This window comes from Bufo gargarizans, chromosome 6, assembly GCF_014858855.1.
Source record: "Bufo gargarizans isolate SCDJY-AF-19 chromosome 6, ASM1485885v1, whole genome shotgun sequence".
Classification (NCBI taxonomy): domain Eukaryota; kingdom Metazoa; phylum Chordata; class Amphibia; order Anura; family Bufonidae; genus Bufo; species Bufo gargarizans.
The window spans coordinates 271,089,606-271,104,322 of NC_058085.1; the positions used below are offsets into that span (position 1 = coordinate 271,089,606).

General features: G+C 39.8%; 1 protein-coding gene across 25 annotated transcripts in view; it reads right to left on the reverse strand.

Moving 5' to 3' along the window:
* Positions 1–14,717, reverse strand: part of SORBS1 (sorbin and SH3 domain containing 1) — a 336,387-nt gene that overhangs the window by 17,393 nt on the left and 304,277 nt on the right. For 23 of the 25 annotated variants that reach the window (XM_044298962.1, XM_044298981.1, XM_044298976.1 and 20 more), the window contains 6 exons: positions 11,161–11,328; positions 7,728–7,774; positions 6,449–6,563; positions 6,244–6,369; positions 5,808–6,002; positions 4,455–5,153 (listed from right to left, as the gene is read on the reverse strand). In XM_044298962.1, coding sequence (XP_044154897.1) covers positions 4,455–5,153; positions 5,808–6,002; positions 6,244–6,369; positions 6,449–6,563; positions 7,728–7,774; positions 11,161–11,328 — 1,350 coding nt within the window. Of the gene's footprint in view, positions 1–1,979; positions 2,092–4,454; positions 5,154–5,807; positions 6,003–6,243; positions 6,370–6,448; positions 6,564–7,727; positions 7,775–11,160; positions 11,329–14,717 lie in introns of all 25 variants that reach the window. The other 2 variants (XR_006390469.1, XM_044298982.1) reach the window with 2 other exon arrangements.

Genomic DNA, 14,717 nt, shown 5'->3' on the forward strand with positions numbered 1-14,717 from the left:
TCAGGACTGGAACTGGCCAGGAATGGGTCAGTGGCACTGGAACAGCAGATAGGGGAGTAGTTTTTTTTTTTTTCTATGGGGTACACCTAACGACCACTGGGGTTGTCGGCTTCTATGCTGGACAACCTCATTCATTTTTATAAATGTCTTTCCACTTAAAGCAGAGTGCTGCTGTATCTTGTGTTTGCAAGCTGCAGATTAAATATATCAGTAAAACATTCCTTGTAAAATATATATAACATGGTGGGGGCCTATGTATGTCCATATTGAAAATATTGGAGCAAACTTATAGATTGTGGAAAAGTTCCCCTTTGGAACAAGTGATACTACTGTCGGTGTAATAATTACAGTCTGTCATGTTGTACATGCAGTCCTATCTATGAGCAGCAGGAAAAATGCATTATACCCAATACAGATTCTCTGCTCTTTCTGGGCTCAGGAGTCCATTGGGCGGTCCTACTCAGTGACGATATATGCACAGTCATATAGGCAAGGCTGACAAACACTAATAGGACTGTGCACTGGACTCCTGAGCATAGAAAGAGCAGGCATTTAAATTGGATTTATCTGGGAATTTTTATTAATGACCTATCATTTCAGATTGGTGGGGTCCAATATCAGATTGGTGGGGTTCAACACCCGGGACCCCAGCTGAACAGCTGTTATAAGAGGCGGGTACTCCCTGAGCACTGTGGCCTTTTCCTAGGCCATGTGACATCACTGTACATTGGTCACATGGTTAAGTTGCAGCTCAGCCCCATGCAAGTCAGTGGGGCTGAGCTGTAATACCAAGTACAGCTGCCATACAATGTAGAGCCCGCTGGGCCCACCAGAGCGCCAGTAAACCTAGCAGCTACCTTAAACAGCTGATCAGACCTCTGCTGATGTGATGACCTATCCTGAGGACTATCAATCTGCTCAGCTCCTCCTGCTCTATAACATGCTGCTGGCAGATCAAACACCATGTTCAAGTGACAGGTTCTCTTTGTTGAGCAAAAACATGTGAAAACTATTCACCATTGCCTACAAACCTAGAAATGACAAATGAAGAAACTCTTAGAACGTCTCTTTCCCTTAAATAGGACCCGTTGGCTCTCCATACATGTCCGTTTTAGTAACGACTTTTCTGGTATTCCTCCTAGAAATGTATGAATGGGGGCACTTTGCAGTGTCCATGTTTCACATGAAACATATCCATAGGTCACACAATATGCAGATTTTTAACAAGGAAGCCTAAGGACCATGTATTCTACTGTATACAGTGTGAAAGCATCTGAAATTGACAACCGGGTGTTACTAGTTGGGTTGTCTGTCCGCATGATCTAACAGTGTCAGATTGTTTAGGGACACGCTCCTTTGATAATGGGACCGGTAAAGACCAGGGTGGGGTTACATAAACCTTGCCCATTTTCCACCTAGGACAACCCGACTTTGCTGGGAAGGCGTTTAAAAATTGTTGTCAACTCTGCTACGTGCAGCTATTTTCGGTGACGGTCTGTTGCATGGGACTGTTGCAATGTGTGCTCCTTAGCAGTACTTTCTGTAACCCCACTGTTAGCCCTAGTGATTTGGTCAGTGATTTCCATCCAGGTGAGGGTCAAACACAGAACAGGTTCAGATCTTTCCATTATACCTTTCCACATCTCTGTGTAGGCACCACTCCTGGTTTTGGCTCCAATCAATGATGGAAATCACTGATCAAACACTGACCAGATCACTGACGTGTAAACTAGGCCTTAGGTAAATTCTTGTCTAGACCATAAACTATTCACATACAATTCAGAGATGGTTTTGAGATATTAGTATGTAGATTTGCAAGCGATTCTCTGGTCACATGAATCATGGCGCTCTTGCAGAGTTGTATATGCTGATCGGGATGAGGAGGCAGCGGTAGGTTAAAGGCAGAGCATGCAGCTTGTGAGCAAGGGCCTTCTCATGTTCAAGCAGCAAGCTAGACGAATCCAGCAGCAGCTGGTTACCTGTGACACACTGACCCTGCCTCTAAGCCTGGGAGGTAGGCTGATTTGTGACAGGACAGGAAGACAGTGCAGAAGGATAGACAGACGAAGACAGTGGCATTGTGTCTGTGGTCTTTAAAGGAGAAAAAGCTTGTCAGATCTTTCAGTGTAGATAATCATATTAGGTTATCGAACAAGCAAAATAAGGAGCACCCAATGTCTCTACACAATGGAGACGACCGTTTCATGGAGATAACCTAATAACGGTGCCTTCACATAATGGTCGCTTTATGGTTTCCACTGAGCCGAGACTAGAGGTGACCTTTTACTATTGCAGTGTTATGCCTCATTCATAAAGTGACTTAAAAAAAAAAAAAACTTTCTAATTATTAATTTTTAAATTACATATTTTGCAAGCTTATTAAACTTGTGGATATCATAACACACGGTCATGGATATTAAAAGGCTGGGTTATGTCTAATGGGACTTATAACAAAGGTTCTTTTTGGTCTCCTGTTGACAGGACCAAGGAGCGTATTACTGGGAATTTCCTAATTCCTACGCTCACCTATTAACCAAATTGATCCTAGCAATTTGAGTACACATAGAGAATAGGAGATTCTGGTCCCCTACCTCTCACTTATATAAACTCAGTAGAAAGGATGAGCGAACTTGTGAGTTCAAGTTCAGCGTACAAGGTTCAGGGTATGCAAGATTCAGAAGCCAAAAATACATGTTTTTGGCCATTTCTAAAACATAACTTTTATTCTTTATTATTAAATCACTATAGTCCGGGATAGTTAGTGATTTGGAATTGACACAAGGTGCACTAGACAATAGTAGTAGAAATAAAGATTTGAATATATATATACTCCTGTGTGCCAAAACCAGTCACTAACAGTATATACTACACTGTGGCAAACCAGATACACTACAGTTACAATTATATTTGTTGCTTTAGTGTCGGCAAAGTTAATACAATAAATTACTGACACCGTCACAGGATAGGAAAATATTAGGGATATGAATATAATATCCCAGTGATATCTCCCTGAACTTTACAAGTGATAATAGGCAAACCTTATGGTTATATATTGAGAGTGAAAGATATTTAGTATTACTCTGCACAAGCTTAGGGCCAGTTTCATCCTTTGAATCATTGTCTATATTTGGGTAGTTTTATTTAATAATAAAGAATAAAAGTTACGTTTTAGCAATGGCCAAAAACAGGTATTATAGGCCTTTGGCTTCTAAATCTTGCATAGTTATAAAAACCTGGGTCTAATAAGGTCCTTTTGGCAATATAGGTTCAGGTTATCTAACAATTCTGTTTCCGGAATCCATAATGGAGTTCTTAGATAACCCAAACCCGAACTTTGTATGCCAAACTTGAAAACACAAGTTCGCTCATCCCTACTCAGAAGCGGCATGGGGGCATTTTACAGCAGTGTTGCTGTCACTTCAGCTCTGTGGTGAGACAGTAAAACATTTCTTAGAAGCCGGGGCCAGGACTACATTGGTCGGAATTATTCTCTACACTAATTACTATTTGATGAATTTTGTATATACTTTACTGCACTGAGCACTTTATTTCTAATTAGTATGGTGACTTTTCCTCTGACTCCATTTTTCCATTGAGGAGGCCGCACTTTGGGGAATCTCCTGTCCCTCTCTCCTCTTGGTTTAGATGGTGTTGAAGGAAACTGAATATTAACACTTTTCATGGATGGGTTTGTAGACTAGCATATGACACTTTACATGTGGTCCTGTTTTTCTTCATTCCTGTGTATGCATGCTGCTATTACCGGATTTTAAATATGTTGCATAATTGATTAATAAAACATGTATTTTGTATACTATACCGCTGTGTATTTTATCTTTGGGGTGACGATTTGAGTTTTTCATACACAGCAATTACTTTGTTGGGCGCTAACATAATTTTGGTGTGCACTTACGGTACTTTATTTTTTTTGTAATACGATATATTACACATTTTCTTATAATCGTTTATACTATTGAGTTATGGTAAAAAAGTATATACAATATTTGCTCTTTCAGGGTGTAATTTTTGGGAATACCCTTACACATTACAATGTAAAACTATTATAGATGACTTTGTAACCTTTCCCACAGAGTGACTACTCAGAGGTAGGGCTTTTCACAGACTGATCATTCTGCTGAATTACTTGCTGAAAGTAGGATTTTTAACTTGTGTAAATCAATTGCAATATAATAATTGCATACATTTTTACATATAAATTGATAAAGTCATCAATGTGAATGGGCTATAACACCATATGAACGAAAATATTAGTTGGCAAGACACACACACATTGGTTTTTAATGTAGTAAGATTGCACTGTACAGGAGCTGAGGAGCAAAACAAGGGTTAGTAGAAGTAATGTGTCTTACATGGCAATTGATCAGTAGATTCTCAAAACCCTAAAATCTCACTCTTCTACACATGAGCCAAGAGCACACACATGCACCATGTACCTTAATGGGACTGCCCTGAAGTCTTTTCAAATCCTCCTGGACAACACTACCAAGATGTACTTTACACAACTGGCTCTCGTCAGAGGAATGGGCGTTTGCTTTAGTATCTATTCCTGCACATCCACTTACACGTGGCATTGCTTGGGTGTCTCTAATTCTACCATTTGATGCCTTCCAAATGTCATGATCACCATTTTCTATTGAACAAACATCGCTCTTGGGGGTGTGCTGATTACGTAAGACATCAGTAAGCTCTGAAATCAGAATATCATGAGGTGCAGTCATCTGCACCGGAGAGCCTCCATAACTGGAAGCTGAACCGGCAAACTTCTCATCACTGTGTGGAGAGATGACATAACTGACTCTAGTAGAAGACTGTGGCCTGGATGGGTACGTCAGCACTGAAGACAGGCCAGAGTTCGGGGTGGATCTACCGGAGACATTACAGTAATGGAGGCTAACAGATGGTGTTAAAGACAAGGTAGGGCTGGCAGCTGCTGAGGGACTTATGTAGTCTATGGCACAAAGCATGGCTTCGGGTAAAGGAGGAAGTGGGGGGGTTGAGGTATATCCGCTATTGCGGGAAACACCCATCGTTAGGGAAATCCATTCAGATGTGATAGTCTGCACTTCTGGAGAGAAAGCTCTGCGAGAGACATCAGGTGGAGTAGTAGTACGTGGCCTGGCATAGCTAGGAGACTTGACACAATAAAAGGAAAAAACAGAAAACATAAAAAGAAGAAGAATGTGATGGAAAAGAAATGGACTAACACAAAATATCACAAAATATTAACTTAGGTGAAGGTCATAAAAAGTGTAATAGATAAAATAAAATAAAACTGCAACTCCATTTATATCCACCAGATGGAACAGCTCACTTGTATGACCTGTATTTTGTAATTGCCAAGAAGTCCCTGGGTTCACAACCCTAATTTGGTAATTTAATAAAATACTGAAAATGAGAAAAAAAATAATATCTGATAACTGGGGAAAATGTCCCAAATATCTGACATAATGACCATTACGATCCCACCTAGAATAGAACAGAATTTTTAGTAGACTGAACTATATAAGCTAGGATACCTGTACCTGCATATCACAGGGCTCACATCTATAGAATGACTAAAATATATCCCTCTGCATGATTATATGATGTTTTTCCAGACAAATCATGTATACAGACCCGAAACCTATTGTTTTTGCCTATACTCCATTCCTGGATCTGGCATACAGACAACTGATTAGAATGTTGCTACTTGCCAGTAATAGCTTTATAGCTTATGATAAACACACAAAAAAGGTCTAATAAACCATAATATTCCTACAGTACATAATGTACTATGAGACACATACCTGTGGGGAAGCACTTGTGCTTCTATTTGGGGAATATGAAAATGGAAGATCCATATAATCGGGTGAATTTTTTACACGTGGCCTCTTCAGGACATCTACGTAGGTTATCGGGAATATACCCTGACGGCTGGTGCCAGATATCTTTCCTTCATACCAGTTTTCATCTACTCTGCGGATCAAGGTTATCCTTTCACCCTTGAAAATAAATTTAAACAGAATTTCCTTTCAAGAGCAATTCAAGGTAACCATAAAAAGTTATTATTAGGATAATCAGTGTGCCCGGATACAGAAAGTGCACAAAAGCATCCTCAGAGCATACAGGAAATTCTCTCCAATCACCAATCCCTCCATCTACTTGTTATATATCACTCTGTCCATCCATCACTCCATCTCTGACAACTTGGTCAGTTTATCATAAGACGCTTCCATCCGCTACCTTTTTAAATGACATCTCTACTGCCGTATCTCCATTAAAGTTAAACTTGGCCACAGCTTCTCCATATTCCAAAACTTGCACCGGTGGAGGCTTCTGTGGCTGTGCTTTCTCGGTTTGTGGGAGTATCTGGAACAAAAGCAACTTAGTGTTAGATACTGACCAAAAATAATGACTTCTGAGTGATAACCGAGTGTAGAAGCCATACCTCAATATAGGAAATCGGGAAGATTCCCATTCTTCCATGGTGCTCGCCTTCAAACCAGTTTTGATCTATTTGCTTGTAAATATAAACTATATCACCCTTCTGGAGCGGCAACTCCCTATAAACGGAGATAAAAATAGTTTCACTTTGTTCAAAAATAGATTAGAATGGATTTTAGATTCCGTTTTGGTTTATGAAAAGTATTTAAAGTGATCCAGAACATAACTAACATGTAAGAAAACCCAAAATCCAGCCTATAAATTCACAACTAAGTACTATATATAGATGCTGTGTTCTTAGAGATTCCTCCTTTGAACTAATGCTACCACTATTAACATTCTTCATGAAGGATGGTGATAAACCTTAGCTGGAGAAGGCAACTGTGCCCACATACAGTGAATGCTATACCTGAGACTTAAAGGGGTTCTCAAGGATTTTCATACTGATGGACTATCCTCAGGATTAGTCATCATTATGGGAACATTGGGGATGCGACCTCCGGCACCCCCTCATCAGATATTTGAGGAAGCCAAGACACTCACCTGAGCTCCTCTGAGTGCTGTGGCCTCCTCACAGCCTACCAAGCACAGCGTCGTCCATTGGATGGCGGCTGTGTTTGGTATCCTGCTCAACCCCATTCACTTGAATAGTACTGAGCTGCATCTAGGGCTTCTAGGCCATGTGATTGATGAACATGATCTCACTGGCCTAGAAAGAGGTTGCAGCAATCACCAGAGTCCCGCGGCCTCTCCATACAGCTAATCAGCAGGGGTGCTGGGAGGTGGACCACCACAGATCTGATATCGATGGCCACTCCTGAGGATAGCTTATCAGTATCAAAATCCCAGAGAACCCTTTAAGGATACATATCATATCCGCTATTCATTTTTGTATTTGGAAACTAATAATAGCCTACATTACGTTGGCCTATACTATAGGCTATTCCTATACTATATGGCACAGAATTTCTGTAGCTGACAGTAATGCCTGCCCGGCTTTCTAATATATTTGATCCTAGCAGCTTTACTGAGAGACTTCACTATAGCAGAAAAACCCATATTGCTATAAATAGTTTATTCCTGACCTTACAGGTTTCAATGTGTAAAATATAACTTTGAAAACCAAGTGCACAATTCCTTATTCACATTAACAAAGACAAGTGGAGGTCACATAAAACCCTGTTCCTAAAGTTACCCCAAAGCCAGCTTCTCTGGTGGCTTCAGGGTTAGCTTAGGCTTTGCACATACGATGTGAAGACCATACTTTCCCCTTTCATACTTACTTCAGAGACTGTGCTTTGAAGTCAAACTTTGCTCTTGCTTGTGTCATCTATACATAAGATAAGATGGAAGGACACAAAGGTTGTGATAGCATACCAAACTCTGTAAACCCATGGAGGATGTCAAGTAGGTATTAAGAGTTGATTTAGTTGGAGGTCTTAGTACAGACAGAAATATAAATGTTCAGAGAAAATTAGCTCGACATGAGACACAGCTTATAGAATATTCACAATGAATTACAAATTTGGTGAAACATGGAGTAAACTGGATATTTTACTCTGAGGTGCCGTTACGTTAATACTTTCAGGAGATAATTAATAGAACTTGAGCAGAATGCTGCTTTCATCAGTACCATTTACATAATTATGGGGAACTCATCTCCTAAATACATTTCATGGAACTACCATGCTCCTTAGAGTCCTGGGAATTTATAGCAGAATTGCATATGGTAGAATAAAAGCAAATACAAAATAGTAAAAGACGTTGGCGGCATTAACGCCCAGGATTCCTAATTCTGTATAAATTAAATGAATAATTCATGGCAGAGAAAAAAATCAGCATGTAGAATGTATAATTTATACAGTAGCTGTAGATCCTGCCACAATTAATATGGGACAATGCTAAAAAGGGCCTATTATGGGTCAAAGGTTTGACTATAGATATTACAGGAACTGAATTTACAATCAGAGCTAAACTCATCAGAGAATTCGGTCATTGATGGTAATTTATCATACTGGAGCAGCGTGTGTCTCACTGGTAATTTCCTCTCTATACGAAAATGATCAATAGCAATATGTTTTCATATTTTGTGTTTAGTTCTTCCTTAGTTCTTCCTCTGTTAGGTTCTATTCACACTGTGTATGTTCAGGGAATCTGTGTATTTACCCCTAGGGGTCCAATAAATGCCAAGAGTGTCCCATTGGCATATCCCGGGTGGGTATAAATTAAAACATGTATTCTCACATTTTATACAATGGTGGACTATGGGCATCTTGTCCAAGTGCATGACATTCAGTTGTATATGTTGAAGACATCCATCAGAGGTGCCATATACAGACGTGGACAAAATTGTTGGTACCCTTTGGTCAATGAAAGAAAAAGTCACAATGGTCACAGAAATAACTTTAATCTGACAAAAGTAATAATAAATTAAAATTCTATAAATGTTAACCAATGAAAGTCAGACATTGTTTTTCAACCATGCTTCAACAGAATTATGTAAAAAAATAAACTCATGAAACAGGCATGGACAAAAATGATGGTATCCCTAACTTAATATTTTGTTGCGCAACCTTTTGAGGCAATCACTGCAATCAAACGCTTCCTGTAACTGTCAATGAGACATCTGCACCTCTCAGCAGGTATTTTGGCCCACTCCTCATGAGCAAACTGCTCCAGTTGTGTCCGGTTTGAAGGGTGCCTTTTCCAGACTGCATGTTTCAGCTCCTTCCAAAGATGCTCAATAGGATTGAGGTCAGGGCTCATAGAAGGCCACTTTAGAATAGTCCAATTTTTTCCTCTTAGCCATTCTTGGGTGTTTTTAGCGGTGTGTTTTGGGTCATTGTCCTGTTGCAAGACCCATGACCTGCGACTGAGACCAAGCTTTCTGACACTGGCTAGTACATTTCTCTCTAGAATTCCTTGATAGTCTTGAGATTTCATTGTACCCTGCACAGATTCAAGACACCCTGTGCCAGACGCAGCAAAGCAGCCCCAGAACATAACAGAGCCTCCTCCATGTTTCACAGTAGGGACAGTGTTCTTTTCTTGATATGCTTCATTTTTTCGTCTGTGAACATACAGCTGATGTGCCTTGGCAAAAACTTCGATTTTTGTCTCATCTGTCCACAGGACATTCTCCCAGAAGCTTTGTGGCTTGTCAACATGTAGTTTGGCATATTCCAGTCTTGCTTTTTTATGATTCGTTTTCAACAATGGTGTCCTCCTTGGTCGTCTCCCATGTAGTCCACTTTGGCTCAAACAACGACGGATGGTGCGATCTGACACTGATGTTCCTTGAGCATGAAGTTCACCTTGAATCTCTTTAGAAGTCTTTCTAGGCTCTTTTGTTACCATTCGGATTATCCGTCTCTTAGATTTGTCATCAATTTTCCTCCTGCGGCCACGTCCAGGGAGGTTGGCTACAGTCCCATGGATCTTAAACTTATGAATAATATGTGCAACTGTACTCACAGGAACATCTAGTTGCTTGGAGATGGTCTTATAGCCTTTACCTTTAACATGCTTGTCTATAATTTTCTTTCTGATCTCTTGAGACAGCTCTTTCCTTTGCTTCCTCTGGTCCATGTCGAGTGTGGTACACACCATATCACCAAACAACACAGTGATTACCTGGAGCCATATATATAGGCCCAATGGCTGATTACAAGGTTGTAGACACCTGTGATGCTAATTAGTGGACACACCTTGAATTAACATGTCCCTTTGGTCACATTATGTTCTGTGTTTTCTAGGGGTACCATCATTTTTGTCCATGCCTGTTTCATGAGTTTATTTTTTTACATAATTCTGTTGAAGCATGGTTGAAAAACAATGTCTGACTTTCATTGGTTAACATTTATAGAATTTTAATTTATTATTACTTTTGTCAGATTAAAGTTATTTCTGTGACCATTGTGACTTTTTCTTTCATTGACCAAAGGGTACCAACAATTTTGTCCACGTCTGTATATATATATATATATATATATATATATATGTGTCAGGAGTATTTTCCAAAGTATATGTCATATGGATGCCTTAAATGCAATATGACCAGAGCCTTTTATTGCTTCATTATCACTTACAGGTAGTGACACAATTTTCCCATCTGTGTTTTTTTGTCTACATTAAGCCAGCCATTTTGAATTCTATACAATGTGAGAACATACTATAACATCTGCCACTTTACATGTATGTCTTCTGTGCTTATTACGGGTCCATAACCATTCAGCAAGTCTCCAAAATGGCTTGTGTATGGAAATATCAAACATATTATAAAGATGTTAACACAAAATATTAAAACATACGGCAATGGGTAATCCATTACCTTGAATTATTACATACAGTAAATTAGAATTACGGTACGTTTTTACACACCAGAGACATGTTAGTTGGTTAGCAGGCTACATGAAAATAAAAATTTAGGATTACAAAAGAAGAAAACAATGATGGTGTGCCATGAGAAATAAGACATCATAAAAAAAGGAAATTATCTAAAGAATTCATGCAGTGAGCACCGTCTCCCAGGCCAACATGCTGCTATGTAAGAGCGGTCACTAAAGTTCCTCTACCACCCGAAGCTGGTGCAAAGCAAATAAAAGAAAGCTGATGGACGGCAACTGCTAGGCTACAAATGATTGGCGGTATTGAATGGATGTGAAGGAAAGATATTGCTATGGGCCAAGCAGCAGTTTAACGTGATCAAGAACAGACCTCAGACCGAGATCTCCTCTTTGCTGAATCGTCTACATTAAGGAGGTCTCCAAATCGTTCATTAGTGATAAACTGGTGATGAGATGGGACAATCCCAGTGTGCCTCCTAGCAGCAATATCAGCTTCTTCTTGCTCACGTTTAAGTCTTCGCTGATCCTCTAAAAGTTTCTAAGATAAAAATGCCATTATTGGGCTTGTGAAGAACCTGGCTGTCAGCACAGGTACCAGCAGTAATGGTTCAAACAATAAAGACATTATTAACCAATCCTTTGAAGTGACATTGTTACTAACTCACAGCTCCATCGCCTGCCAAAATATGTGACTCGAGATCCAGCATCAGGCAGGGCAACCCGGCAAAAGTTGTCTCTGGAGAGCTCAGTTCGTCTCAGTAATGACACCAGACCTACAGAGCACTGAGGCATACACCTCCGCAACTGGACCACCCAGTCTAATGCTGCTTCTCCAGCTTCTAGGAGAGGAGCAAAGAGAATTAATGACAGTGTCAATTTCTAATAAAACATTTGACACACTATGGTTACCATCAACCAACTATTTGATAATGTATTAGAATACAATAGTAATTAGAGATGAGAGAATTTCAGGTTCTAAAATTCGTTCACGCTTTGTTTGGTGGTAAAAGCTGAATTTCTTAACGGAAACGGGACGGATGCGTTTTGCAGCCCATAGACTTCTATTATGATGGAATGAATAACGGAATGCCTCTAAAGGCATTCAGTCATACAATTGCGTTATGGTCCATGGTAAAGGAATCCATAACGCAATTCTGCTTTTACCACCAAAGGAAGCGTGAACGAATTTCTAAATATGAAATTCGCTCATCTCTAATAGTAATAATTATAGTCTCATACTTGACCGTTGTATACTGCAAAATTAAAATGGGCTTTTTGATCTAGAAAAATAAACCCAAGTTTAGAAGAAAGAAACACACAGTTCAGCTTATTAGATGTCAAATCTTATGTGTGGGCCATGAATTGTATACCATGCATTGCTCATTGCTTCTGAGGCCACCTCAGTTTTCTTGTCTGGATATGGTTTTATGAACATTTTCAAAACTTAAAACCTGTCAAAGTCTTTCAAGACTTTATCATTAAGTTGCATATTTAGTCAACTCTTTTCCACCTAATCTGACTCACTGAGTGAAATATCCCTAGCAAGCAATCTGTCTCAAAGTATTCATCACTTCAACGCAAATTGGCACTAAACCAAGATGAATAAGGGGCAAGGAGTCTTCACAGCATGCCAACCTTCCAGTACTTCCTGGAGTAAACTTGGATCAGTTTCAGAAATAATTCAGTAGTCCTCCCTTTTCTAGTTAATGTTTACTTGAGTTGTTATTCGACTACCTGGATAATCTTTTCACAGCTTCGTTTCACAGTCCACAGCTTAGTATGGATGGGACAGATGTACTGAGAAATATTGACCTGTTACAAGTGCACTTGGCAGCTGAAGGCATCTGTGTTGGTCCCATGTTCATATGTGCCCGCATTGCTGAGAATAATTATGTTTTATTATATGCAAATGAGTCGCTAGGAGCAACGGGGGCATTGCCATTACACCAATAGACTATGCTCTCTCTGCAACTATTATACCCCCTCCACTTTGATTGACAGGTCCACACATGATGACGTTTTCACATGCAACAGGTCAGCTAGTTTCACAGGTACAATTCTGCTGACAGATGCCCTTTAAAGAGGTTGTCCCACATAAAATATTCTACAGTTTTTAAACCAGCACCTGGATCTGAATACTTTTGTAATTGCATATCATTAAAAATTTAGTATAGCCAGTGAGCTATTCAATAAAATGTATAGCTGTACACCTGCTGTTTGCTTGTTTTCTTATTTCTTTGTCCGGCTCACTGAGATGGCCGCACAGCTCAGTTTCATCCTTCAACTGATCTATCATAGGGAGATAGCTGCAGTAGAAAGGACATACTCCCTGAGCTGCAGCAGAAAGGACACTCTCTTGAGCTGCCAGCTTGATATATATATATATATATATATATATATATATATATATTTACACACACACACACACATACATATATATATATATATATATATATAGCAGAGCAATTGGAGCAATGAATGTGGCAATCTCTGGATCCATGTAAGGTACAAGGCTAGCTCTAGCTTTGTTAGAATCAGATTGACATATACTATATGATGCGTTTTCATTTTTTTTTACATTAACCATTAGATAACCCCTTTAAGGCTCCTAACCGAATGATGAATGGTTAACAAGATGTAGAAATTAAGTATTATCAGCTGTGAGGGTCATGCACACTGGCAGAGCTTTGTGCATAGAGGCTGCAGTAAAACAGAGCATAGGCCCTTTAGGTGCTGCTATACAAGCTCCATCTGGTGCTCTACGTTGGGAAATATTCTTCACTTGAAGCAATGCTTCTAGGGAAAAATACGGCCATAAATACATAATTTTTTTCAGAACAGAAATAAACCTCTGTATGCCTCTGATTGGAATTGGAGGCATATGGACATAATATAGAGGGTTCCTGCACCTCCACGGCAGCCCTATTACTTTGCCATACAAAACATAATATAATAAAGCCTATACCATAATATGAACATAAAACCCACCTATCCTTCCTGGCTGTAGATTGTGCAACACTGCAGGCAATGTAAACACCTTTCTGCAGTATTCACAGAAAATACGGAAATACCGTTAATGAGTTGCCCCATATCCCAAAAATCTTAGGGGTAGCAGGGCAAGGGCTGAGAAAAAAAAGACTACTCATCTTGTTGGATCATCCCGGTTCCAGTGCTGTGCCTCCAGTCCCTGCTGGACTAGATGTGTAATGTGTCGTTTACGTGCAGGTCCCCACTGCCGTCCAATCAATGACCTCAGCAGTGATGTGTGCAGGAATGGCAAGGGACCACTGGCAGTATTGAAGTGCATGTATACAGCACATTACACGTTTGGTCCGGAGGGCTCCGGTAAGTTGTGTTGTGTTTTTTTTTTCAGCTCATGTCTGGCCATCCCGAAATTTTTTTAAATCTTGGACAACCCGTATAAGAGCAGGAGCTGTCACCAATCCCGACATGTCTGTTTTAGTAACTACTTACGTTCCCCATATAACAATTCTGGAGCATTTTTTTTCTTAAGACTCTATGTTGTGCCATTCCTCTATTACTTCTACAAGAAGTTGATGAATGAATTACCAGCAGAAAGATCCAACTGGTTGCTACCAGTTAGAGGCGTGTCCCTACAGGGTCCATTACTGGCAGACTGTGCAGAGGCACACCTACAACAGGTAACACCCACTTGGGCCTTTATTGCAGAATGATGGCAATTTATTCATACATTCTAGGAGGAATAGAAGAATAGCACAACACAAAGTTATGCTCCAGAGCGGTTATTACATGGGGAATGCAAGTAGTTACTAAAACGGACAAGTCAGGAGGGGTAAAAAAATAATTAAATTCTAGCTTCCTGAAGCCTCCACTAGAGAAAGCTCACACAACTACTGAATAGGACTGATACACAGAACTCAATAACAAGTCAGTATATAATAAGGT